Here is a 27,245-nt window from a genome sequence, read left to right as displayed (position 1 = left end):
TGTAAGTTTTCAACACATCCCTAGTCAGGATGGGGGGGGGGGAGGGGGGGGTGTAGGGGGGGGGGGGGCGCAAAAATATTCTCATCTACTAAAGGGGGGCATGGCAGAAAAAGTTTGGGAACCACTGTGCTAAACAGACTTTGGGCGCTCTGTGTTTTCCAAGGGCTAAAACAATAAAAGACACAATGCTTGGTCCCAATACTTGCAGAGTTCAAATTATTTACTTGTATATTGGTCTATAAAATAGAAGTTTGAGCTTGCTTCAACCATTATAATCTCCAGAGGATGACTGGGGTTAGTCTCACAGAATGCCCCAGGCCATATAACCACTGTGTGGTTCAGTGTTTCAAAATAAGGCTTTCCATGCTAGTTTCAGAAAACAAAACGGACAAACAGCTCAACTTCCTGTCTTCAGTGGCCAGCTTGAGGTGTTTAAAAAAATGTATTAACTTTTTTGCTTTTTAGATCATTCTTCTTTGACACTGTTTGGTGGAAAATTGTGTTCTTTTGCACCGTTTTCTCCTGTGAGGTTGTTTTGTGTTGGTTTTCTTCAGCGGTTGGATTATATGTGATATGTTCTTGTGATTTACTCAAACATGCGTTTCATATGGGAAGCACCTAATGCAACTCGTCAGTTAGCAAGTGAACTGATGCAATGGTTTTCATAATACGTGCCAACACCAATGCAACAGCTTTGTGTCCTCTTTTCCAAGTCCCCCTCATGAATGAAAGCATTGAAGTGCTCATTTCTTTAAGCAGAAAGTCACAGTTCGCATCATTTATCTCCAAGAAGGTAAGTGTTAGCTGCAGGTCAGAGTGCATTTCTATAGAATTAGTGTATGCATTTCCTTCAGTGCTGTGCAGTAATGTTTACAAAGGGTTACACTCCATGCCCACTTATCTAATGGCAAACAAAATATCTTGTTTAATCTTTTATTCTGATGTTAATATTTAAGTCTCAGCAGTTGTGTGAGTGGGCTAACTACCATTTACCTTCTGTTAGGACAATACGTTTCTTATGCTCAAGTCATTGCACCATATGTAGTTTTGTATATGTAAGTGTGTGTGTGTGTGTGTGTGTGTGTGTGTGTGTGTGTGTGTGTGTGTGTGTGTGTGTGTGTGTGTGTGTGTGTGTGTGTGTGAAGGGTTGTACAGAGCTGAAATATTTAATCTGAAATTATGAAGAGTCACTCTCAGACAAAACACATGAGGTAAAAATGGGGAATCGTAAATATCCTTCTGATTCCTGAACTTGGTCTCAGCTCTGACTCGCTAGATCTTACAAATCCACTCATTTGGTGATTTAGCTGCTTATTTGTCAAAGCTGATTTATCCTAAGCTTTAAGTTTATTATTGCCAAGACATAAAATGTTGAATATGATAAAAGTGTAAAATGAAGATGCTGCTCTGTTATCCAGCTCGGCTATGAATGATAATTCACTGAGCATGTTAATTTTGTAAATGATTTTTAATACAGGTCTAAAGCCAAATATATATGCAGGAACGTGCGTGCAATCACAGTTCTTGGTAAATCCTCATGGTGGAAGGAATGCGTTTCTTGCCTTTTTCCTTACCAGTCTGCACTTGGAAGATGAATCTCAATGGTCCTCACGGTGAGAAGGGCAGTCCGGCCCAGAGACCTGGTGCTGGGAGCAGCACGAACCCCAGATGGAACAACATTCGTAAGGACGCTTAAAGCTGCTCTGGTTTGGGCTCCCATAGAATTAATAGTTTGATCATTTCTGCTGTCTTCAATGAATGCTAATACAAACAGAAAGTGTGCGGTCAGAAAACTGCATAAAGAATTGCAGAGTTGTTTGGTTGCAGACACACTGGTTTTATTTTACTGAATGTCTGATTGTGTGTGTGTGTGTGTGTGTGTGTGTGTGTGTGTGTGTGTGTGTGTGTGTGTGTGTGTGTGTGTGTGTGTGTGTGTGTGTGTCTCAGACTTGTTTGCAGTGTGCGCCTTCCTGACAGGAGCACTGATACTGCTCTTAGATGCCTGTCACCCCCCCTCTGAACCCTGGGTTCTGACTAATCTAGCTCGGACCCCCCTCTGGGACTGGACGGCTGCAACTATAGTTCTGGTGTTCACTGTGATACAGGCAATACTGTATTATCTTCCCATGGGACACGTGAGTGGAAGGATGTGGTTGTTTTTTGCAGTGTTTTCTTCACCTTATTCTCCAGCCTTTCACGCTTCTCCTTCTGTTACACCTCTGATTGTTTTGGTGAAGACCTCGATGATTAGCTCATGGTAATATTGGCTCATCAGTCTAGAGCAGGCAACCTATACAGCAGAATTAATTGGAGTGGGTTCTTCTTCTTTTTTGATGTTGTTTTAATTCCAGTAGGAGCATAAAAACAACAAAGCTTTGCTGTGAAAAGTGTGTTCTTATTGGAAATATAGCCTTCCCCCACAATGGAAGTGTTGATGCCATAAACCTAACACTAATGCTACTGTCACATCTGAATTAGCCTTAGCAATGATGCCAATGTAATTAATTAGAGTTTGGCAATAGTACAGCAAAGGTTTTGCTTCTATATCACATGACAGATGTGGTAGTCATGTGGTCTGAGTCATGCTCGGTATATTAGTCATGACTTATGCTTCTTCCTCTGATTAGGTTGCAGAGGGCAAGATGGGATGTCATGGCAAATACCTGAAGTACAACCTGAATGGTGAGATCAGAGCTATAGCCAAAAAAAAAACACCCAAACCGAGACTGCAGCGTCAGTGGAACACTATAAACACGAGCTGAAATGTTAGTTATATAGCAAATGGGACTCTTATTATGCTTCAGAGCAGAGAAGTCTGGCATGGTTCTGATCTGCAGGCTTGCATGCGTTTGTGCTGTGTGCCGTGCTGCTCGTGGGCCTTTGGTACTGCGGCGTGGTGACGGGCAGCGTTGTGACCAGCAGAGTGCTGCAATTGGTCATCGCCGGGCTCGCCATGTCTGCGCTGCTGAGCCTATGGCTGTACTTCCGCCAAAGCCACGCCCACTGCTCCCAGCATTCTAACGGTGGTAATACAGGTAGACCACACTCACAAACTGGGCTTTATGCAGTAACTCTCCCCTCATTTTAGTGGTCATCAACACTTTTTGTGTAAAATGTATCCACCATAGTATTATTTTGGCAGATTAATGACTGATATTAATATATTTTTCACTTGTCTCATTCTTCTAGAATGCAAAATGATGATGATTACATGAACTATCTTCGTGTCATTATAATGGTGTTCTTCCATTCAGCAGGTTTCCTGCAGGAGTTTGCACTGGGCAAGGAGACTGACCCTCGTGTGGGAAAAATTGATGTGAAGCAATTTGCTATGGTTAGAATAGGCTTCATTGGCTGGGTGAGTGAACGTAAACAGTATAATAAAGTTGTCTCTCCAGAATTTCTATTAAAAATTTAGTTTAAAAAGAGTCACAAAGCATGCTGTATACGAGTCTAGTATCCAAAAATGTCACTGCTACTTGACATTTGCGGAGGACTCAAGCCGATTCTTTCTCTTCTTGTGTTTTCGAGTGCAGGCCATGATGGATTTGAGCTATGTCCTAACAGCACTAGAGCGTGGCTCCCTCTCCCTGTCTTTACTCCTGGTGGCCACATTTCAGTTCATCTACATCCTTGATTTCCTCATAGATGAGGTTAGTCTTGATCAGAAATGCAAAAGGTGTCTTCAAGTGGTAAAGACTCAGTAATAAAGAATAAAAGAATCAGTAATCAGTATTGGGGGGCTATTGCATGTACTGATCAAGAAAGACATTTATTACCATTCCCAGTTATTAATTTATTAATTTACATGACCACAAATTCCAGTTGTGCAATTACAAATTCTTAAGTCTTAAAGTGTAGGCTCAGGATAAGCAAGACTTGGTTACTGCTTTTATTTGCCACCTTTAAGAACTAATACTTCTGTTATTTTTTCAGGACTCCATTTTAACCACTAAAGAGTTCACTGAAGAGTCTATCGGTTTCCTCATGATTCTGGGCGAATATATCTGGATACCAATCTTCTCCGGTCTTCCCATTTACTTCCTCCTTCATCGACCCAATCACATCCACTTCCTGTACACCATACCCTTACTGCTGCTCTATGGTGAGACTAATTATAGTCACATTGATCAGAAGACATGAAAAACAACCTCAACAACAACCTCCAGAATTTACTGACACCTGAGAACAAAATGTCTTAAATTGCACTGTACATTGTAACATCATTAGTGAGTAAACACACCAGCGACATGAACTTTGTTTAGTAACATGGACAAACCCATGATCACATATTCATACAGCAGACTGAACCACTATTACTCAAATTGAAATACCTATAAACCCAATTCTCACTAAAATTCATTCTATTTAGAAAACAGCGTCTTACACCACACAGCTATGTCAGCATCAGGCTGAATTCCCCAGGGCTGTCCCTTTCTGGCACTGCTGGAACTTCTCATCTCTGCTCGTATGTTTCAGGCATTGGATTTCTGTTTTATTACCTGTCCAATGAGCAGAAGAGTGGTTTCCGCAAGAACCCGAACAATCCAGCATATGCACGTATGTGTCACCCGTGGGTTTAGTTAAGCACTTTTTTAAACAATACCCTGTTTCACTGTAGGTTTATAAGGTACACCTTCTCCGGAGCTGTACCTAGAGTTGCAAGTGACTTTGCAGTCACTTCTATGTGTAGTTTGATTCATGGTAACTTCATGGTATTCATGGTAATCTCTGCTGTGGTGCGGTAGATGTACCTAATAAATTCATCACTCAGAGTCCTGTTTAGAGCTTTAGTGCAAAAACTTAGGAGGTCCAAAATTGATGACTACAGTGTCTACATGACATCGGTGCAAAGTAGTGAAGATAAATGCCTATGTTGAATGTATCTGTGTTTATTTGATTTAGAAGAATTTTGGCAGACATATTTTCAATCACATTGCTTTACACTTACATTTCTATTGCATTCTGCTATATAGAAATAGAAACATGTTATGCTTTTTAGAATTAAAAGCAAATTGGAAAATGTGACTGCTCACCATGAATAGAATTTCCTTAGTTTGTAACATGATTGTAAGGTAATAGTCACTATCGTTTCATTTCATTCGAAATAACTTTAATGCATAACTAATTGGGATGTTTCATTTGTGTGGAATCAGGTTCAGTCAAACTATGATAACGGTATTATTGATATTCAAATATAATAATAACCTCACAAAATTAATATTGTCTTTGATCTTCCAGACTTGAAGATAATTAAGAGTCCCTCTGGTGAAAACCTGTTGGTGTCTGGATGGTTTGGCTGGGTCCGGCATCCAAACTATTTGGGAGATATCCTGATGATGATTGCCTGGTGTCTGCCCTGTGGTCAGATGAAATACTGTTAAATATTCATTGTGGGAAGAACATTTAAAATCAGATAATATATGGGATATAAACAAATAACATTGAACTACAGTTTCACAATGACAAATTTGTTTCAGTTGTCTCGTAAAATATATTAGCTAGGCTATAACATGATGAATTATGTCAGCTTCAATACTCATCAATACTGTAGATGTATTTGTCCTATAGAGAAATTATTTTAACCATATATTTTGGTAAGTAAGGTGAGAGGTGACATTTTTCAAATGGAGAAAAGTTTATTATTCCACTATTCAATGCTTCATTAAATTCAGTTAATTTAAAATGCTACAGATGGTCAGTCAAGATGAAAGTGTCATAGTCCAGGCTATGCACACCTCCCCTTCACTGCCCTGTTATTACAACACATGTTTTAATCAGGTATATTATCTCAGTGGCTACGAATTATCTTAATTAGTAAGCAACTTAGCATTTTTACATACATTTACATTTTTACAGTTTACAGCCACTGGAAGTGAACAGATTATGAACAAAAGCGAGTGCAAATTATGGCATACATAATTCATCATGACTGAGGGACAGTATTGATCCAGATTGTTAGTATATTTATTAGTGTACCATATTAAAATCATTTTACTGTAGCTAAATCTGGGCACAGTTAATGCTGAGTATTTAATGTGCCATAGCACATCAAAGATTAATTTCTATCAAGTAATGATAGACAAGGATGCCTGAATTTGAATTGATCTTAAAGTCTTTAAGCATATGTTTAACTTTGATGTTGGGTGTTTACAGGTTTCACCAGCCTGGTGCCGTACCTGCCTGCACTACAGTGTATTCACATACTGAGAGGGCGAGCCAAAGAGATCGAAGCCTCGTGCTACGAGAAACATGGAGTGGCCTGGGAGGAATACTGCCGAAGAATACCATATAAACTGCTACCTTACATCTACTGATTACCAACCACTGTTAAAACAATAAATAAGACAAGCAATAAAGGGAAATTAAACAATGACATATACGTTCTTGTATCTATGAATACCTACTTTCAGCACTATGTAGACTAATACTGATATCGATAAGCTCTTGATGCACAATTTTCCCTCCACTTCCCGTGACCTTTACGCTAAACACCGTATTCGATACTCCACCTAGTGTGCAAATTAGGAATTACAAGACAAGTAATGACAGAAACAGGCGAGAAAAGAGCGAAGGAATCGATAAATCAGCGAGTAAAGGCTGTAGTTTCAGTTTTACATGTGGCCCCGATTATCGATAATTGTATAAACGCCACTTTTTACCCCAAATTATATATCATATCTGTCGATAAACTGGTTACCGAGTCACTACATTTTTTATTCGATTTAATTAATTATTCAATTTAATGAATTGTTATTTAATATTGGTTGGGTGATTCATCAACTGCTTATAATTATTTTAAACATTTGTTTTGGAGTTACAATCTAAATTTGGGCAAAGAACATCCATTGAATTTACCTGGAGTTAAAAGTTTTAACAATTCTTCATTTTACACCTCATACACCTCCTGTACTCCCCCACGACACTAAGATATTAATATTCTCATTAGTGAATAACATGACAATAATATTCATGTGGAAACATGAATTCATTTTTATTTATTTACTCTCACAATAAACATGTCACGATGTGTCAGAGCGATGGCCGAAATGCATCATGGGAGAGCAGCCGTTTTAAGTTGAAACGTTTCCACCATTAACACAACGAACCAAATACAAGATTCAGGCGCTTAAACGTCTCCTCGTTTTCAGGTTAAAATTTCAAGGTGAGCTTGATTTACTTGTTGTTAGGATACAAACAATATAACTTTAGGTATAAAAAAACGAGCGTGTAAAACTATTTATTAAAACAAATACTCGTTATATTTTAAATAAGTAGGTTAAAAACAGCAAGCTACAAAGTGATGGTCAAAATCGCGCCCGTTGGACGAGGGAGAGGAATCGCGAGCTAGCTGGCTAACGTTCAGCATTTCCCGTTTGAATGTCGATGTCTTTAGCCTTTTATAATGTAGTTGATCACATATTTGAGCCGAACAGTATCTTAGTGGATTGTTGAGGGCGTATACCAAAAGGTTCCGTTCGTATATGCCAGATAGAAGCCCTTATTTCGCTGTAAAACATAATGTTAGTGGTACTGTCTCATAACTGCTATTTTCCCTCTTCGCCTAGTCTCCTACGCAGCCATTATGTCACTCTTAAAAGGGGCGGGGCTATGTGTATCAGGTTTAGATGGAGATTTACATATTTCCCGCCCCCTGCAAACGTGATTCGTTAAAACATTCTAGCTAGCGATTTGATTCGCGCTTGTGGCACAACGTGACGAATGACGAAACCCTTACAGTCATTGACGTCAGGATCTGAAAGCCACCGCATTCTTCACTGCTTCAAAGCGGATCAAACGAAACTCGTATTACAAAAAGGAAAAACAAAAAGCCTAGGTGCTTCTCGGGGGATTTGGGGACGAGTACCACCCAGTGGTAGTTACCTTTACATTTTATACTTATTTATTTATTTGGCAGATGCTTTTATCCAAATAATAATAAAACATTTTATTTCAAAGGCACCTTACAAATAAATACAAAGTAAACAATAAAAGAAACGAGAGTAGACAACATTTAAAACAGGTTAAATAAGAATGCAAGTGAGTCAATCAGATGGAAAAGGAATGTGGTTTTTGAGCGTGGACTTGAATTGTGAATGTGAGTTCATATTAAAAGCGCTACTCCCCATGGCAGTGAGACGGGCGGAGGGGACAGTCCAAATGCACCATGTGATAAATGCACCACATACAGGCAACTCGGTGCAACACATTCCCTACTGTCTCTCTTTCAGGTGATTGTAAGTAGCTATGGCACGTACTAAACAGACAGCCCGCAAGTCCACTGGAGGTAAAGCTCCCCGTAAGCAGCTGGCCACTAAGGCTGCTCGCAAGAGCGCGCCCTCTACTGGAGGAGTTAAGAAGCCCCATCGCTACAGGTGAGGCAGAGCGTAAGCTAGATTCCTCTTTGAAGGGATGAAGGAATTCTGGGAAGATTGCTACTGTACATGTAGGAGCATCATTAAGGTGGACTGAATGTGATTCTTGTATCGAACTGTTTTGTGGCATATTGTAAACTAGACTGTTGGAATTTATTTGAAAATAAATAAAAATAATAGTAAAGGAATTCTGGGGTTGAAAGGTAGAGCAACAAACACAATGAATAATCATAGAAAGTGGTGGTAATTAGCTTATCTTTGCTTTATCAAAATCTTATTTTTTATTTTCTCAAAAAAATGGAAAAAAAATTTTTTTATTAACACCTGCTAACAGAATACCCCAAAAACATTAATGATAATTTCTAATGGTCTGATTTGTTTGCTATTGTTTGCTGTTGTTTAGGGTTTAAGGATGTAGTTTAGACATAAGGAAAGTTTTGTGGCTACTGTTTCAAGTCACTGTATTTTTCAGGCCTGGCACTGTGGCTCTGCGTGAGATCCGTCGGTACCAGAAGTCTACGGAGCTGCTGATCCGTAAGCTGCCTTTCCAGCGTCTGGTCAGGGAGATCGCCCAGGACTTCAAAACAGACCTGCGCTTCCAGAGTGCAGCCATCGGAGCCCTGCAGGTCTGCATTCTTTTTGACTGTGCGAGTGAATGAGTTTTGTCCTTGTAAAACAACTGTTTTATCTGTAGCCGTGTATTTCATCTGGTGCTCAATCAGATTACCTCATGCAACCTTTGCCTGTCCTTCTGTGTCCGCAGGAGGCCAGTGAGGCGTACCTGGTGGGTCTTTTTGAAGACACCAACTTGTGTGCCATTCATGCCAAGCGCGTCACCATCATGCCCAAAGACATCCAGCTGGCACGCAGGATCCGCGGGGAACGCGCCTAGAAGCCAATCCTGCCCCCCTATCTCCTCTATCCCTTTTCCTCTTGTACATGTACCCTACCTTCCCTCTTTGTATATGTGTGGATCGTGATGACTTTTTTGTGTGTTTTTCTCACTTGCTTTGATACTCTCAGCAATCGGACATGTGCTGTTTGGTGTTGGGGAGGGTAGATTTATGAACTCACACAAGTGTGATTTAGATGGGGTGTAGATTGGTGAGTTCCCAATTGTGGTAAATTTAATAGGCATGGTCGCAGTAGTTCAAATTCGTAGTTGAGGTGGAGCCAAGTAAGATTTGAGATTATTCGGCCATGGAAAAGGAACCAGGGGCCTGTCTGTTATCCATCAATATCTGACCCCTTTCTGTACTTCAGATAGCTACATTTTCTACAACCGACTTGCTCTTTTGACTTGCAACTACTTTAGAAATGGTTTGTCAGCAAGGTTTTGCTTCTGATTCTGCCCCTCAAAGACCAGGAAAAAATTACCAAATGAAATCAGTATAGCAACGACCATGTTCGCCCCTGATTGGCTGTGTCAGCATATTGTATAGACCAACAGACAGCAGAAAGGTACTAGGATGTTGGCTAAATCTAAATGAGCATTTTAAGGGCTCCTTTGGTATTGGGACCATCCTGTTCAGGGTGCTTCCACTTGATCAGTGTACATTTTCATGAAGCACATATTAGTCCTCTGTGAACATGTTTACTTTAATTTGTACTGTTATTTGTATTTACATTTGTCTTGTTTGGGGTATATCCAGTTAGAATGTTGCCCAGTCTGTAAGTCCGGAAGTGTTTGGTTTTTTTTTGGGGTGGGGTGGGTTGTGTTCATGCTCCACATATTGGCAAGAAATTGTCCCATTTGTCTTTGACAATGAGACTAATCTATAAATATATGTGAGTGTTTACACCTGTTTTATATTTTATGCCAATTTCAGAAATCCGGGTGTCATTAGTAGGTGACCGCTCAGGTTTTTGTATTTTTTTTTACATAAATATAAAGCATCTTTGTGCTACCAGAATTTATCAAATGGACAAATAAAGAATGTTTTCTTTGACCCAGGCTTTAGGATGTTATAGCCCAAGCCAAATTTATTGGCACCTTCATCTTCTAAAAATCAGAAGAAATTAGGGAAGTATTTGACCAGCACTTTTATGGGTTAGACTTCTATAAGCCAGAAATGCACAGAATATAAAATACAAGTAAAATAAGAAAACAATTGCAAATGTGAAAAACACAAGTACATTTGGCTAAAAAATATTTGTGAAAAAATAGCTTAATTATCTGGGGGATTATCTGTTTGTGCTTGTTCCCCTTTTGGCTACCTTCATTCTTCATGCTTGCAGTTATAACTCAAGGGTTCATTTTCTATGTTAACAAACCAACAAATTTGGCTGTATATGTATTTAAAAAAAATGAGCAGTCGCTGATTTCTGTCCTAAAATGTAAGGTAATTTAAAATATTCAAAATAGCTTGTCGAAGTATAAAAAAATAAAAACGTCCTCATCTTCGTATCATCATGGTTTCCCTATAGCCTATACTAAGGAAAAATTGGTACAGCTGCGTCCTGAAAAATGTCGAGGACAGTGACACACAAGGTCTAAAAACGACTTGTAAGGTTGCAGCTAGAACGGTCAAATTGGGTGACTTCATATTTCCTGCACTCGACGTGTTTCCTTGCTTAAATCGTGCACTCCACCTAATAAAATGCTAAATATTTTTGAATATTTTGAAAAAGACAATTATGGCGGGAAGCCGGCTCCATCGGTTAATGAGTGAAGTTTGGTGTGTCCTCGTATTGTTGGGGGAGAAGATGGTGGTGCATTGTGGGATAATTGATTGACACCGCCGCCATTTTCCTTCTGAACGATTCACCATTGTGGGTGAGAGACGGTAAATAAGTCGGAAGGCTCATCTGAAACACTTTTGGATTTTAAATTTCACACGGGTAAGCGAATTTCATAAAATATAGGTGTCTGATCATCTTTCAGTGTTTTCGCGTCGTAAAATTACTAAGTTTAAAACGGGTTTTAAAGGCATACGCAACGTTTGAGGGTGAAAAAGCAAAGCCGTTCCTGAAACGACATGAATAGCAGTATTTTCCAGCCTCGGCAGAGAAAGAATCGTTTCGAATTGATACAGGAATTCACGTCGGTATAAATTCGATGTAAAGTGCTAAACGCTCCCATATATTACCTTTCTAAAATCCCCAGAGTCTCCTGTTTATAGTCCGAGTTAAAACTAAAGGAATGGTGTAGTATTTAGTCGTGTAAACGATAAAGTTTAAATGTTGGTCATACTCTCTCGGTCGAGTTTTCTGTCCCGTGTACGTATCAAACAGCCGCCATCATGTCAGAAAAGTGGGCGGGACTAATCTGAACCGACTGGTTTTGCAGATCTGGACTGTCGCGTTATTTACTTATTTCTGGTTGGTCGGATTTGAATAGTTTTAAATGTATTAACAAGACTCTTGTCAAAGGGGAATGGTGACATATTTGCAGATGCACCCACTATTTATTGATGCATAATTTCATGGCGTTTTAGAATTCCCGTAGACGTCGTTATCTGTAATTGTTTCTTGTTTCGTCTTAACATATTTCAGATTCTTATCGCAAAAGGTTATGTTTCTAAAAATGTTTAAAAAAATACGTTTCAGGTGATTGTGAGTAGCTATGGCACGTACTAAACAGACAGCCCGCAAGTCCACTGGAGGAAAAGCTCCCCGTAAGCAGCTGGCCACTAAGGCTGCTCGCAAGAGCGCGCCCTCTACTGGAGGAGTTAAGAAGCCCCATCGCTACAGGTGAGGCAAAGCGTAAGATAGACGTTCGTTTTACGGAAAAAGGAGGATTTTGAAAATTGCTTGAATGTGAATATTGTGTAAAAAAAAAAAAGGTGTTTTGTAGATGCGTTGTTGATGTATTTTAAAAGCTTACAGCACTATTTAAGGAGTTTAGAAATAAGTTGAGACATGAGGAATATTTTGTTCCATTTAGAGTTCTCATAATCCCTATTGTTCTGAAATATGTTATCTACACTGCTAGATATTGGTTAGCTTTCAATGATGTAGTTTAGACATAAGGAATGTTTTGTGGCTACAGTTTAACTGTAATTTTTAATTTCAAGTCATTGTATTTTTCAGGCCTGGCACTGTGGCTCTGCGTGAGATCCGGCGGTACCAGAAGTCTACGGAGCTGCTGATCCGTAAGCTGCCTTTCCAGCGTCTGGTCAGGGAGATCGCCCAGGACTTCAAAACAGACCTGCGCTTCCAGAGTGCAGCCATCGGAGCCCTGCAGGTCTGTGGCTGGCTCCACTATCACTCTGGAGAAGGACGTGGGGGAGGGCGGTCTTAATCAAGTCTCCACGTGGGGAAGGGTGGTCTTAATCAAGCTCTCCTGATCTGTCAGGCACAACAGACATTATCAGCAAACTGATGTTTTGGGGTTTTTTTTAATTATTAATCATTGTTAACTAGAATTCCAAAACGGTATAAAACTGGCCATAAATTGCATTAAATATTTGCCAGTTGAAAATATTTTGCTAATTATATTGTTTGTTTGCATTCGCAGGAGGCCAGTGAGGCGTACCTGGTGGGTCTTTTTGAAGACACCAACTTGTGTGCCATCCATGCCAAGCGCGTCACCATCATGCCCAAAGACATCCAGCTGGCACGCAGGATCCGCGGAGAACGCGCCTAACTTCCTCTCTCCTTTTTAAACCCGTCTGTCTGTCTTCCCTTCACCTGTCTGTCCGCTTTCCCTTCTGGCTCCCCTTCGACTTTCTGTATATCACTGGTAGTTTTTAGATAACACTGATTATAGGGAGGCAATTATGTATAGATGTGTCTTTAAATGTCTTGCTTGCTTGCTCTGTCTCTCTCTCACACACATACACACACTAGTTTTAACAGACTAGTGTTGGTCACAAGAGATTTCTAAGGCATATTACCATCGGGGCGGTGACTAGGATGGATGTGAATAGTCATTTGGGAGGTCATGGGAGGTCTGCGTTTAGGGCTGCTGTCTGCTAATGGGGGCTTTTTAGACTCCCTGTGTAGGGTGCTATAACAGCCCTGAGCCCCTCCTCACCTTTTTCCCTGAATGCACTTTGCTTTCCATTCTGAATCAATGTCTTGTTTTCTATCCTTCGCCATTGCCTCAGACATCTGTGCACATGTGTGTGAGGGGGTGTCTGTTTAGACACTGATCACCAGTTTTTATTTGTATCTAAGCATTTCTCCTGCATATTTTATTAGGACAGATGATAATTGTAATATTTGATGTTTCCTTTTTTAATATTGTTCGATTAAATTTATTTCACAGTACTAGATCATATTTTTTACAGAAAAAGGGTTGAAGACCCATAAAGAAACACTTTAAAATTAGATTTTCTTTTGATTTGTTTTTTATTATTGTTTTATTTTTGGGTGGGAGGGGGGACAGGTGTCTGTAAAGAATTGTCTTTCTAATGGATCATACATAGGAATATCAGAGCTTTTCAAGAAAGTGCATGTGATATAAAATTGATCAGATTCATCTTCTACTTCCGTCCACATACACTTGTAATCTGTTATCTGTTTGGGGTTTTTTGTTTATTCAAAATTAATTCCTTCCATTTTTTGAGTTCTCATTTTTTTCTCAGCATCCACTGCTCTCTTCAGACACTTCTTTCTCAGGTCAATGTTTCAAACTTTAATCAGGCTTAATTTTTTTTCTTTGAAGTGTGATTACAAAATATTCAGGTGTTTTGAATAAGCTGATCTTTGTCATTTTTACATTTCTCATAAGATCATAATAAATGAATGTTGTACACAATCTTGTTTGCAATTTTATTTATTTTATTGCTGTTTTGGCTCTGAATCTATAACTCCACTTGGTCTCTGGGGAGATTATCAGGACCTCTTGAGGGAACCATGTACTCTAAAATTTCCTGGTAGATGGCTGCACTGACTTTTGTCTTGATATAACACAGTGGACCTACACCAGCAGATGATGTGACTCCCCCAAACCATCACTGATTGTGGAAACTTCACACTAGACCTTAAGCAGCTTGGACTGTGTGTCTCTCCACTCTTCCTCCAGACTCTGAGACCTTGATTTCCAAATGAAATGCCAATTTTACTTTCATCTGAAAACATCACCTTGGACCTACACCTGTTGGTGATGAAATGGTGTGGGGCATATTTTCTTGGTCCACTTTGGGCCCCTTAAAATCAATTCAGCATTGTTTAAATACCAGAACCTGCCTGCGTATTGTTACTGATCATATCAATCCCTTTATGACCGTAATGTATCCATCTTCTGATGGCGACTACTAACAGAGTAGTAGCACACATCATCCCATTTCTTTATCATGACTGAGCTCCTTGTACTCAAATGGCCTCCACAGTCACCAGATCTAACTTCAACAGATCACCTTTGGGATGTGGTGAAAGGAGAGATTCACATCTATCTAAAGTAGTGTGTGTGTGTGCGTGCGATGCACTTGACTTGCTCATTTGTGGTCTCTTCATACATAAATATGAAGTCTAATTTTAGGCTTAAGAATTATATATGTAATTCTCAAATTCTCCAAAGAAATTTTGGAGTCATTTAACAATTAACTTCCGAAGGACTTTTTCTAGTTTTAGGTTTGCGACAGAATCAAGCCACTGAATGTCAGTTTTCTACAGTACCTCCTCCAATCCGCTACGTGGCGGTTTAATCCACTGACTGTCCATGGTCTATGGTATAAACACATCAGACTGTCAACAAGAAAATTGTCAACAAGTGTTTGCGGCTGAAGCGCCGGATATGTATCTAATAAGAACCATTTAAACCACATGTTAATTGGTATTTCATACCAATTATTTTGGCATTTAAACAAAACGAAAACGCAGACCCCATTTAACTGCCGTTTTGACGTATTCGGTTTACCGGAAGTGTTTCACCCCGTTATTTCCGGTTGTAAGAGGCTAACGTTAGCTTAGTTTCATCCGCACGTGCGGAGTCATTTGTATGAACCGAAAATCCATAATTGGTCTAATAAAAACTGTAGTTTCCAACCATGGCTACAGCATTTGAACAAATGAGAGCTAATGTTGGGAAGCTTTTACGGGGCATCGACAGGTAAAAAGTCTTGAGTAGACTTTAGCGCGTACAGGTTTTCAGCTCAGTTTGTTAGCTAGCAGCAGTTGTGTGTAGTTGAGTTACACAGAGAATGACAGTTATATGTTATATGTACATGTATGAAAGTGTATTAATTCCTCTACACCGTCGTAGGTATAACCCAGAGAATCTCGCCACATTGGAACGCTACGTGGAAACACAGGCAAGGGAGAATGCGTATGACCTGGAGGCAAACCTGGCCGTGCTCAAGCTGTAAGTGTGAAGTTGCCCAACGTTGTGTACGTTAATCCGCGCTGACCCTCCTTACGGTCACATCCCTCTGTTTTTACAGCTACCAGTTTAATCCCGCCTACTTCCAGACCAGTGTAACGTCGCAAATTCTCCTGAAGGCATTAACAAATCTGCCACACACAGATTTCACTCTGTGCAAGTGTATGATTGACCAACCGCATGTATCCTTTTGAAACCTGCAACGACAGGGGGTTTATTTGGGATATTTAAGCATTAAATTGACACCCTGAGGGTCTAACCACCCTGCATCAATTGGCCTTGCTCTTATTATACACCTGTTAATGAGACATATTGCTTGCAGTTCTATTCACACTCCAAATCTGACTGCTCCAAACAGCAGAAAGCATTCTCTTCCATCTGTTTTTGATCTAGTTTCCTTGACTACCGTATTATAGCAAGAGGAGAGACCAATAAGGCAGATCCTTTATCTTGGCAATCTGCTGGAAACGTGCCATTTCCAGAGCTTTTGGGTATGACGCTCTTACAACACAAACATCTTCACTCTCTCCGTTGGAAATATTCAGATGTATGCCAGGTGTGTTTATGTCTGTCTCTGCGTTAGGCTACTCTGGAGGAGAACAGAGAGCTGATCGATGGAATCACAGGCTTTGAGGACTCCGTTCGGAAATGTAGGTCAAATACGTGTCCTGGGAATTGACCTAAAATCACCCTCAATCTTTTTAGCAAACTGGTGGATTGTGTTTAATACTGCAGTATGTTTATTTAAGCAAAATCCACCAGGATTGTGTTTTAATACTGCAGTATGTTTATTTTGCTTTGTTGTGTCTCGTTAGTTATCTGCCATGTTGTGGGGATCACCTACCAAACCATTGAGCATCGCCTCTTGGCTGAGATGTTGGGAGACCCCCTTGGTAATATATACGCATAGGCATAAGGTTCCAAGATGAGATAAAGTTTGACCCCACCAATGGGGTGGAGATTGGCCCTTCCTCAGTCTCTCAGTCTTCTTTTCCTTCTGTCTGTCTGTGTAGACACACAGGTAAAGGTGTGGATGAATAAATATGGCTGGGTGGAGAATGACGAGGGACAGATCTTCATTTACAACCAAGAGGAAAGTGTAAAACCTAAAAACATTGTGGAAAAAATCGACTTTGAAAGTAAGTGCATCTGGTCTGCTCTTCTGATCAGTCACCTTACAATCTCCATGAACTTGTTTATGATGTAAGAAATTTTCAACTCTTTTTGTAAAATAATCTGAAGCAGGCTAAATATTATTTTCAAAATGTCATTTATTTTTTGTTATATATTGTGTTGTAAATGAGGCTGTTTAGACTGCAAATCTGAGCACTTGTGTAAAGTCCCTTCAGTTTATCTTGCACAATTTTTGTGCTAAAGTTCTAGTGTATTTTGCCACCATTTCTTGTGACAATAATATTCTGTAGTTTCTCATCTTTTATAAGATCATTTTGTTGTTGTGTTCTGATTCTGTCGGAATACAACATGTTACTTGACATTCATGTTTGTGTTCTTTCTCCAGGTGTATCCAGCATCATGGCAACGTCACAGTGAATCTCCACAACCACACATTCATATGCTGATGGTCATAAAGGCTCCAACCATCTTGGGACTTTCGGTGTTAGGTGTGTTTGGGTCTATCATAACCCAGGGCTCTTCACTGCTTACCTGCATTGAGAACTCTTTTAAATCCTCCACAAGCCATTTTGTGGACCAAGCTCCTGGTATACCCCTAAACCACAATAAAACTAACTTTTTTCCTATAAAGAGAGGTTTAATACGTCTGGCTAATTGACCACGGTTTGATCATGCACAGCAGCAGCTCACTGAAATGACCATGGTTTTTAATGGTTTTCCATTTGTTTCCAAAACAATTGAATTTCTGGTTTGCTTTTAACACATTTCGTTTTTTATATAAAGGTGATTTTATATCAAGTTAAGTTCATTTCAGGCTCCTTTAAATATATATTGGACATGAACCTTTCCAGTCCAGTTTGTTCATCTTTTTGCCTGTGGGGGACCTGCTTGGCTGGCATTCCTCTTTAGTGTCCTGTATGCCAGCACTGGGGCTCTAGCCTGTGTGACGTGGGATTTTAATAAAAAATAGGAACACAGTGAGCCCCTATAAACACTGTGATCACACATTTAGTTCCATCACCAATAAAGATGATCGAGGTGTTAAGTTGTTTTTCTCCCTGGTGTTTCAGTTCTGTTCACGAAGGTACTGCAGAACACTATAGGTTTGTTTTTTATATATATAAATCACTTGACATTTTTAGTAACATGAAATTAATCAGTAAAACTGACTGCCATAACAAAATACCATGTAAACATGTTGTTGCATGTGTGTGCACATTTTGGCAACAGAAGTTGCCGTTCAACCTGATGTATCGGCAGCAGCTGACATGTTTTGGTGTTAGTCATAGTCATGGTGTTCAAACTGTTATTTCTCTGGTGCAGAGTTGAGATTTTTATGGGGTTACACCTAGGCTGGGCTGTTTTCAGAGCAAAGACGGCTGTGGGAACTGCTTATTAGAATACCTGAAAGGACAGAAGAAACCAAGATCGGTTTCTTGATTTTTATTGATTTGTTTAAAGATCTATATGTACCAATTTACATAGTTTTTTAGTATTAACTAGTTTCCTGTTGAGTTGTAATTAGCTAGTTAGCTTGGTTATTGTGGTCAGGGTGGAGGTACTTTAAAACTTCTGTTACATTAGATTACCTATTTAAACATGTAAGATAAGATTATGATTAAGCTAAGATACTCTATTATGGTAGTGGAATCTAGTAGAATCTAGAACTGCCACTGACTTTCAGAAGAGAAAGTCTTCTCAACCAACGGTCTTATGTATTTTCTCTGTACAAATTCTTGTCGTCATCCTCTTCTTCTTTTCAACACCGATCTTGCCATTCTCTTTCTTTGGACCCATTGTTAAAAACTGAAATGTTCCTAAATAAATGCGGAAAATAAACACAGCAACAGCCATCCGACGAAAGTGTACGGCGAGAAAAAAGAAACTGAACGTGTGGATGCTTCCTCCTAGTGGCGGGTGATGTATTTCTGCATTTTTTAGCTATTTTAAAAGGGATTTTTAGCTTTTGGGTGAAACGAATGCACTCTAATCTTTACAAGTGAACCTAATGTGACCTCTAAACTCCAGGTACATTTAAGGGGGTAAGAAGCACCCAAGTGTCATGTCAGACCATTCAAAACCGTTTAAATCCGAGTGGTCTGCGTGCTAGAAAACCTGCAAGGGTACCTGACCACACCACTAGACACAGGCATCGTTGTCTTGCATGGGCCAGAGAGCATTTATGATGGATGTATTCACCGGAGATCCTCAGCAGTTACGACTTGTCAGTAGGGGGCGCAGGAGCTCGGCAAACATCAAATTATCCAGACAATAAATGCTACATATAAACTTATGTAAATTATATTTTGCAAAAGTATTATGAAACTAATAATACTGGCCATTATTCTTTTAAAGATCAATAATTATGTCTGCTTTTTTGTGACGTTAAATGCATATCGTATAACCGCGGGATGTAGGGTTACTGGGGCCCCTGTGGGCACTACGAGTATAACTTTAAACATCTGTAACTAAAGAAAAATGATAGATACCAAAAAATAAAAATGAATAAAACAAATAACTGAAAAATAAATCATTTAGTAAATATTGTTACTACTACTACTAATAATAATAATAATCTGGTTACAGTCCTTTCATCATCCACAGCAGCTAAATGGTGACCGAGTGCGCCTGGAACTTCAATTAAAATGCTTGGTGATGTCATTCAAGGTTCACAGTGCAACAGCGTGCAGGACATAGCAACAAGCATATCTATGCTCCATCCTCAAACACGAAGTGTTTTCCAACAAGCTGAAAACTTTATAAAGCTTTGCCTCAGCCGCTTCATCTGAGAGAACGTTATCTGCTCTGCGCCGCCTGAAAACCTGGTTACGCACTACAATGACACAAAAGAGACTGACACATCTAGCACTTACGCATGTGCACAATCACATTTTGGAGAGTTTGGACATTCACGCTTTAATGAAGACTTTCATTAGCGCCAACCCTTAGAGAAAGGCTACGTTTGGGGTTTAATGAGACACCTGGGCGCAGCTGCAGAAAGAAGGTAGCAGGGTTGCCAGCTTTTCAAGATCTCTTGGAGTGAGATTTGAACCTGGAGTCGGTGGCGAGTGTAAATTGTTGAGGGGGGGGGGGGGGGTGAACGTAAAATGGACACAAATTAAATAAGTATTATATCGCGATCGATCGCCGGTGGTTGGCGCCAGAGCGAACTACTCATTGAATCATAGATATGGATCAGAGGTAAATAAACTAGATTTTTTTCGGCGTGAGAAATCGGAAGTGTGGCGTGAGAGCGTGCGAAGACGGTCAAATGTGTGTGTCTCACGCTCAATGCGTGAGAGTTTTCAACCCTGAGGTAGGACAGTGGTTTGTCCTGCCGCTGTGCAGAGTGCATTTCTCTGTTAAATAGCTGGTGTATATGTATCTTGTGTGCTGTATTTGCTGTCAAACTCAGAGTGTAGGGCTTGTATTTGCATATTTGCTGTGACGTTGTAAAGCGCAACACTACCCCCCCCCCCTTTCAGCACCCCCAAAATACCTCCCCGCGGCTATGTATCGTATACTTCTGCGATGGGTGTGCGCGTGCCAACAATGATGAAGTCGGGGAGAGTGAGAGGGATATTAAAAATACGCTACACAAAGTGTCCAGTAAGTTTAGCGGTAGTAAAAAAATCATAAAATATTTAGCAAAATATCAGTTTAAAAAGAAGTTAAACAATCTAGAGTCAAATTTATTTATGAACAACCAACTATTAACCAGACATCACAACAGTGATCACCGTTCTTTAATTATTTCCTCAAAATGATGTGATTAGTAACTCAAGCACAGCAGGTCAAGTCCTACAGTCATTACTGAGCCCTCCAAGACCTACTTACACAATCAGCACATGTTGGGTTTCTCTATACAGTCAATCACTCTCTCAGTTTCTTTGATTGATTGATTATGCCTTCCGAGGTTATGCTTTGCCCGAGACTTCCGTTGCTTTCTCTTTTATGAGTATTAAAGCAGTTAGATCAGGGTTGTCAAACATACGGCTCTCCAGGGGGTCCAGTCCAGCCGGCGGAATAAACCTGCATTATTAAAGAGGAATTAACTATATTGTCCGCTAGGGGCGCGTTTTAGTCAGTTCTATCGCTTTACCTGCTTTTTCTGTTGACCCTGGCAACCTCTTAAGTGAAATGTCTTTGTCAAAAAAGAGAAAGGTGGACACAGTGTGTTGGAATTTTCAAGAAAAATGGAAAGTTCATGTGTTCAGAATTGCTTCCCAGATGTGGAAAATGTCACTGCGATCAGCTTTAATGCATAATGCACTAAAATGAATGCTTAACTGAGTAAAAGTGTTGTTGAAATTGCACATACTTTTCATAAAAAAGTAAAAAGTAAAAGTAGAAAGTTGTTCATAATATATTTAGTATATTTTGTATGCGGCCCCCAGACCAAAATGAGTTTGACACCCCCGAGTTGGATTGATATAATTAGTATCCATGCCCAGGTGCCAGGGCCGGAGTGGGACCCTTTTTCAGCCCAGGAGTTTCATGCCCAAATCTGGCCCAAAATTATTTTTCCCTCCCAATCGGCCCAAACTAATCCTCCCGAATCTCCCGATTAGCCACTCCGGCTCTGCCAGGTGCTCAATCCTTTAGTGGAGAATCATACTAGAAAAGTGTGTATCAGCACTGAAGTGTGTCAGCAGATCCTGCATGATGAAGGGATTGATGCTATGGACTGGCCTGTCCGTTCCCCAGACCTGAATCCAATCGAGCACATCTGGGACATCATCCACCAACGCCACGTTGCACCAAATGGCAGAAAATGGCAGCAAAGAGAAACTAACAGGATAAAAGGCTTTATTGGGCAACAAACTAGAGTGATGGTTGAGGAAGTCAACTGTTATGCAATCCCTCTTCTGAGAAAATACCCTCATTCAATCCAAAAGTGAAGAGAACCTAACAAGCTTGCTGGGGTTAGACGCTTGCACCAGCAGAGACTGATAGCTCAGGAGAATCCTAGTACATTTATCTTCAGTGCACCCTTGTTTCCCACCCAGAAGTCATGGGTGCATAAAACCATTCAGAGTGCTCTGCACTCATGCACTGCCGCCTACAGTATAGAGCTCTTCAGCCGAAACACGGACAAACACAGTGCTGCGATGAGTACAGTGTGCACATAGAATTGTGGGATGCAAGCCAGTGCTATAGAAAGAAGAGTCAATTACAGCAGAGTGGCTGTAGATTCTTAGGAACAATTTCTATGCCCAATTTGAGACTGCAGCCTGGAGCGCTAGCAGTGCTACTGACGCTATACAGACGCTAACAGTGCTAATGGTGAACTTCACAATCATGGAGACGTGAGAACAGCACTGAAGGGAGTGAAAATGAGCAATGTGGGGGGACCAGATCTGTGGTCGACTTCACAAAGCCCCTGTGGCCCTGTCGACATCCACAGACGTTTTCAACCTCTTCTGATGCATAGCACCGCTCAAACGTGCTTTAACATTTTCTCATTGTTTTTGTCCAAAAGAAACCCCACACAGTCTGCTTGGATGACTATGATGTCCCCCTCACATCAGTTGTTATGCAGCTTCAAAAAGCCGGTTAGGAACTTCATCAGCTCTTCCTGCTGGACTACATAGTCACTGTTTCCCTCTTTTTGAATAATGCCACAATCTCTTCACAGATGATCCCATCACTCACACATCCGCCCTACACAACACTTACTCACCTAGACACTAGGAGGGATAATTATGTTCAAATGTTCTTTGTTGGCTATAGCTCAGCATTTAACACCATTTTCTCCACCAACCTCATCTGGAAGATCTGGGACTTCATTACTCCCCCGAGCCGATGAAAGTGGGGAGTATGGAGGAATCAGAAAAGCCTTGTGCCCCACCAAGATCCTAGTTGCCGGTATGCGGCCCAACAGGGGTGGCCCCTCCCCTTTCTCTGGGTAGTATCGTGTCTCCCCGAGCACTCCGAAAGAGCATGACGAAGTATCACATTTCACAGGAATGTAGTTTAGTATTTGGATTTTAATCAATTTGGGAATAATGAAAAGAATGACGATGGTAAAGGGTCGCTTGTATGAAAGAGGAAAGATTTAGGAATTTTATATACGATTAGGGAGAATGGTTCTGTCAGACTATAGAACAGGTGAGCCTGTAGGTAGTGAGGGACGTCCATGATTGCAATGGTTGAAGTGAATAGCGATTTCTGAATCATTGCTATATGTGAGTGAGTTGAGAATTTGAGTTACTTTGATGGAGTTCATTGGACATATTTATGTTGCTTGTTGATTTTGTTGCATAGTTTATTTAATTATGTTTTTAGCTAACCATGGCAATTTGTCATCACTGGACGGTTGTGAAATGAAATAATCTTCCACGATGAATTGATATCTTCAGTTTAAATTCATCCCCCCAGCTGTTCTGTTACACTTGGATCATGCCAAAAAAATATGTGAGAGATTTTGCTGTGAAATATGATGCAGAATAGTTCAGGTGCTGTCTTGACTAAAGTCATACATCTTTTTTTGCCTTGAGGTATAATTATTTTTGCCTTTGAGCTGCCTTTGAACAAACACATTACACAGCTTTGCATTTCAACTTTGAACAGTGCTGTGTCCATTACTCAATGAAATCGAATCACTATCCAGTCACAGACTCCTGTGGAAATTACTTTTCATTTTTGAATGTTTTTTGCATGTCACTGGTTAAAGACGTCAAATGACAGGAAAACAATATGATAGAGGTTTTGCTTTTCAATCTGCCCTTTATTCGGCATGTTACTGTTATGTAAAAGTAATTTCATGTTTCTGTCATGACTACATTTCAGTGTGGCACAAATTCATGTCTATAGCTGCATGTTTCAAATATGAACAAAGCATTCATTCAGCTTGTGAGCAGCCTTTGACACTGAAAGTCTGATGTAGCACACAACATGGTTGTAAATGTGTGTACTTTGAGATGTTATAAATGTCTAATAAAAAAACTGACATACAGTATATTATATGATAATAAAGATGAAATAATCTTTGTGAAAACCAACTGTGAAACCAACCTGTTCAGTAAGGAAGCAACGTTGATTGTGAATCAATTTCACTTGCTATTGTACAGGTAGAAATGAGAGGCAATTAGAAAGACACCCCCTATAAAGGAGTGGTTCTGCAGGTGGTGACCACATACCTCATCTCTGTTCTCATCCTTTCTGGCTGATGTTTTGGTCACTTTTGCATTTTGTCATTTCTCTCACCATAGAGGTAGCATGATGCGATGTCTACAACCCACATAAGTTGCTCAGGTAGTGCAGCTCATCCAGAATGGCACATCAATGCAAGCTGTAGCAAGATTTGCTGTGTCTGTCAGCAGTGTCCAGAGCATGGAGCAGATACCAGGAGACAGACCAGTACACCAGGAGACACGGAGGGGGCCGTAGGAGGGCAACAACCCAGCAGCAAGACCACTAACTCCTCCTTTGTGCAAGGAGGAACAGGAGGAGCAGTGCCAGAGCTCTGCAAAATGACCTCCAGCAGGCCACTAATATCCATGTTTCTGCTCATACTGTCAGAAACAGACTCCGTGAGGGTGGTATGAGGGCCTGATGTCCACAAGTGGGGCTTGTGCTTACAGCCCAACATCGTGCGGGGCGATTGGCATTTGCCAGAGAACACCAAGATTGGCAGATTCACTATTGTCTCCCTGTGCTCTTCACGGATGAGAGCTGGTTCACACTGAGCACAAGACAGAGTCTGGAGACATTCTGGAGAACGTTCTGCTGCCTGCAACATCCTCCAGCATGACCAGTTTGGCAGTGGGTCAGTAATGGTGTGGGGAGGCATTTCTTTGGAGGGCCGCACAGACCTCCACGTGGTAGCCAGAGGTACCCTGACTGCCATTAAGTACCAGGATGAGATCTTCAGACCCATTGTGAGACCATATGCTAGTGCAGTGGGGCCTGGGTTCCTTATGATGCATAACAATGCTAGGCCTTGTGTTGCTGAAGTGTGTCAATAGTTCCTGTATGATGTTATGGACTGGGTTGCTGTTCCCCAGACCTGAATGCAAACAAGTACATCTGGGACATCCACCAACATACACCACAGCCTGTCAAGGAGTTGACTGATGCTTTAATCCTGGCCTGGGAGGAGATTCCTCAGGAGAACATCCGCTGCCTGGTCTGGGAGGAGATTCCTCGGGAGAACATCGACCGTCACATTAGGAGCATGCCCAGGCATTGTAGGGAGGTCATACAGGTATGTGAAGGCCACACACACTACTCAGCCTCATTTTAACTTGTTTTGAGGAATTTCCACTGAAGTTGAACCAGCCTGTCATTTGACTTTCCACTTTGATTTTGAGTATGCTTCCAAATCCAGACCTCCATGAGATAATAATATTGATTTACATTGATAATTTCTATATTATTTTGTTCTCAACACATCCCACTATGTAATAAATAAATATTTTCAACTGGAATATTTTGTTAATTGAGATCTAGGATGTGTTATTTTAGTGTTCCCTTTTTTTTTAGCAGTATATAATAAAGTGCTGATCACTAATGTATCTGCTTGGTGATTGTTTCTACTTATATGTTGCAACTATTTCATTTTCTGCATGTGTTTGTGAACTGGATAAAGATCCCCTTGTTTAGTGAATGCACAGTCTCTTTTGTGTGTGATATTTGAGCAAATTATTAATAACAAATTAATTATTAATAACAAGTTGTTCATACCATGCCATTTTGTCAGGTTTTATCAGAAGTTTCAAATGTGCTTTTGACACATTTCCATGTTCTGTCTCCACTCACATAGATCAGGTTCCAGACTGTATATGCCGAGATCGTGAGGATGTTGCTAAGGTAACTGCAGAGTGAACAAACCTGCCTGTAAGAACTTTGTGTGGGTTCAGTGACAGCATAATATCCACTTCCTGGTTCAGAGTTGATAGTTCATTCAGGAACAGCTCATCTGACACACAGGGGCATCATATGTGGGACTAATGTCATTTTGGACCAGGCTGATATATGCAGGCTTCTCCTGAACAGGTCTAGATCAGCCATCCCTTCAGGTGGTCTTCATTGGTCAGGTGTTACTTATCTGGATTACAGATTACATTCTTCTGCTGTCATTGGGAGCTATCCCACAGAGTCCTGTACAAACAGGCCAGGAACTCAGTGACAAAGGAGATCAGAGTTACACTAAAAAGCTGAAAAACACGTTTTCAGTAAATGAATCTGCACCAGTGCGGGGAGGCCTGCAGTACATCACAAAAGACCATGATGCAAACAAAGACCAGGACTTTGTTTGCATCATGGTCTTTTGTGATGTACTGCAGGCCTCCCTGCAATTCATTTACATTTACATGAACGTCTTCTATTAGAACTTTGGATGGGGCAAATTGACACCTCTCACCCATTCCAGTCCACATTAAAGACCCCCCCATCCCCCTCTACTCTAAATAGTCACTTGTCTGTTGCCTGCAATGAACAGTAAAGACAGCAGAACAGATCAACTATGCTTCTCTGCCTTCCCTCCAGGACTTAAAGTGCCCAAGAACAAGGAAGCAGACAAAGAAAACCATTAGATTCCTTTCTCGACTCTTCCCCTCCAGCAGGTGTTACCACACCCTGTTGGCTAAACATCCTTAATAAAAACTCATCTAAAAATCTAATCTTGTATATTGTGTGTGCTAATAAACTGCTAATAGCATTCTTGGCTAATAAACCAAATTCTGATTTTGAAGTTTGATAATTATTAGCAATGGTTCATATTTTTATTTTTCTTTGAGATCCTGTTTTTGATAATTTAATTATTATTATGCCATAGCAAATCAGATTTAGTTAAGATGGCCTAAGATTATTAGATTATAAAATTAGATCATTAGTTTACATACCCACAGAGACCAAATCCTGCTATCAATATTTCATGAAATCCATTCTGAGACGTCTGTAGCTTGTGATTTTTGTGTCAGCTCGTGTCTCCTTAAAGAACCGAACTAGATAAAATCAGGTTTACGTTGTGACAATATTAGTTAAGAGCAGAGAGTTACACTTGTGTCTTTCTCCACCACCTGTTTAGTATCAATATGCTCCATCATTGTATCCCATGATTCCTGAACAAGCGCTTTGATCAGGTCCTCTAAAGTCTCCTCTGTGATTTTATCTCTGTTGGGTTCATTCTTGCCTGGTCTGTGGAGTGTTGCTCAGTTGCTACTGCATGGCTTTCTGAAGAATAAGCGATAGCACAAAGTTCTATCTCCATTTTCTCTCTTGTCTTGTCTGTACACGTCCACAGCTGCGGACCGGACAACTTCTAGCATCAAAGTATTTCAGGAAAGCTGACTTGTGATGAAGTCCGGATAAAGAAATACTTGTGCTGTGAGGTGATTTACTTTTTCCTCAGTCCAGTGAAAAACTCATTTGCCAAATAAAGAGGACTCAAATAAAAAGCACTCAAATAAAATTTAAAAAGAACAAATGTTGTTTAAAGACTGAACCACTGCCTGGTAAATTCC

At 40.4% G+C, this 27,245-nt stretch overlaps 4 protein-coding genes across 7 annotated transcripts; all 4 read left to right on the top strand.

Annotated features, from left to right (window-relative positions):
* The first annotated feature begins 659 nt into the window (after positions 1-659).
* LOC143482546 (delta(14)-sterol reductase TM7SF2) lies at positions 660-6,376 on the top strand. 2 transcript variants are annotated; one of them, XM_076980904.1, is made up of 11 exons: positions 660-793; positions 1,578-1,682; positions 1,948-2,135; positions 2,628-2,682; positions 2,838-3,035; positions 3,258-3,358; positions 3,537-3,653; positions 3,937-4,105; positions 4,480-4,560; positions 5,242-5,364; positions 6,157-6,376. In XM_076980904.1, exons 2-11 carry the CDS (start codon positions 1,592-1,594, stop codon positions 6,315-6,317), a joined length of 1,284 nt encoding a protein of 427 aa, XP_076837019.1. In that variant the 5' UTR covers positions 660-793; positions 1,578-1,591; the 3' UTR covers positions 6,318-6,376. The 2 variants fall into 2 exon arrangements, with proteins under 2 accessions (XP_076837019.1, XP_076837018.1); XM_076980903.1 differs by having other exon boundaries at positions 3,255-3,358.
* Positions 6,377-7,034: 658 nt separating this feature from the next.
* LOC143482549 (histone H3.3A) lies at positions 7,035-10,324 on the top strand. The gene is made up of 4 exons (XM_076980908.1): positions 7,035-7,165; positions 8,232-8,375; positions 8,848-9,001; positions 9,139-10,324. Exons 2-4 carry the CDS (start codon positions 8,248-8,250, stop codon positions 9,265-9,267), a joined length of 411 nt encoding a protein of 136 aa, XP_076837023.1. The 5' UTR covers positions 7,035-7,165; positions 8,232-8,247; the 3' UTR covers positions 9,268-10,324.
* Positions 10,325-11,056: 732 nt separating this feature from the next.
* Positions 11,057-14,079, top strand: LOC143482547 (histone H3.3A). 3 transcript variants are annotated; one of them, XM_076980905.1, is made up of 4 exons: positions 11,057-11,216; positions 11,925-12,068; positions 12,408-12,561; positions 12,835-14,079. In XM_076980905.1, the coding sequence occupies exons 2-4, from the start codon at positions 11,941-11,943 to the stop codon at positions 12,961-12,963; spliced, it is 411 nt and encodes a 136-aa protein (XP_076837020.1). In that variant the 5' UTR covers positions 11,057-11,216; positions 11,925-11,940; the 3' UTR covers positions 12,964-14,079. The 3 variants fall into 3 exon arrangements, with proteins under 3 accessions (XP_076837020.1, XP_076837022.1, XP_076837021.1); XM_076980907.1 differs by lacking the exon at positions 11,057-11,216 and adding an exon at positions 11,676-11,696; XM_076980906.1 differs by lacking the exon at positions 11,057-11,216 and adding an exon at positions 11,722-11,835.
* A 1,106-nt stretch (positions 14,080-15,185) lies between these two features.
* On the top strand, positions 15,186-17,821 carry eif3k (eukaryotic translation initiation factor 3, subunit K). The gene is made up of 8 exons (XM_076981898.1): positions 15,186-15,372; positions 15,526-15,624; positions 15,704-15,824; positions 16,059-16,133; positions 16,226-16,292; positions 16,458-16,535; positions 16,656-16,781; positions 17,162-17,821. The coding sequence occupies exons 1-8, from the start codon at positions 15,311-15,313 to the stop codon at positions 17,191-17,193; spliced, it is 660 nt and encodes a 219-aa protein (XP_076838013.1). The 5' UTR covers positions 15,186-15,310; the 3' UTR covers positions 17,194-17,821.
* Positions 17,822-27,245: the final 9,424 nt, after the last annotated feature.

Source organism: Brachyhypopomus gauderio, chromosome 19 (genome assembly GCF_052324685.1).
Source record: "Brachyhypopomus gauderio isolate BG-103 chromosome 19, BGAUD_0.2, whole genome shotgun sequence".
NCBI classification, from domain to species: domain Eukaryota; kingdom Metazoa; phylum Chordata; class Actinopteri; order Gymnotiformes; family Hypopomidae; genus Brachyhypopomus; species Brachyhypopomus gauderio.
This window is presented reverse-complemented; position numbering and strand designations above follow the sequence as displayed.

Bases quoted from the DNA above. Each gene is read 5' to 3' on its own strand.
- LOC143482546 (XM_076980903.1), top strand. From the start codon at position 1,592: ATGAATCTCAATGGTCCTCACGGTGAGAAGGGCAGTCCGGCCCAGAGA. The intron at 3,036-3,254 runs GTAGACCACACT...TCTTCCATTCAG, and splicing joins TTCTAACGGTGGTAATACAG to CAGGTTTCCTGCAGGAGTTT. The intron at 3,654-3,936 runs GTTAGTCTTGAT...TTATTTTTTCAG, and splicing joins TTGATTTCCTCATAGATGAG to GACTCCATTTTAACCACTAA.
- LOC143482549 (XM_076980908.1), top strand. From the start codon at position 8,248: ATGGCACGTACTAAACAGACAGCCCGCAAGTCCACTGGAGGTAAAGCT. The intron at 8,376-8,847 runs GTGAGGCAGAGC...TGTATTTTTCAG, and splicing joins AAGAAGCCCCATCGCTACAG to GCCTGGCACTGTGGCTCTGC. The intron at 9,002-9,138 runs GTCTGCATTCTT...CTGTGTCCGCAG, and splicing joins CAGCCATCGGAGCCCTGCAG to GAGGCCAGTGAGGCGTACCT.
- LOC143482547 (XM_076980905.1), top strand. From the start codon at position 11,941: ATGGCACGTACTAAACAGACAGCCCGCAAGTCCACTGGAGGAAAAGCT. The intron at 12,069-12,407 runs GTGAGGCAAAGC...TGTATTTTTCAG, and splicing joins AAGAAGCCCCATCGCTACAG to GCCTGGCACTGTGGCTCTGC. The intron at 12,562-12,834 runs GTCTGTGGCTGG...TTGCATTCGCAG, and splicing joins CAGCCATCGGAGCCCTGCAG to GAGGCCAGTGAGGCGTACCT.
- eif3k (XM_076981898.1), top strand. From the start codon at position 15,311: ATGGCTACAGCATTTGAACAAATGAGAGCTAATGTTGGGAAGCTTTTA. The intron at 16,536-16,655 runs GTAATATATACG...CTGTCTGTGTAG, and splicing joins GATGTTGGGAGACCCCCTTG to ACACACAGGTAAAGGTGTGG. The intron at 16,782-17,161 runs GTAAGTGCATCT...TTCTTTCTCCAG, and splicing joins GGAAAAAATCGACTTTGAAA to GTGTATCCAGCATCATGGCA.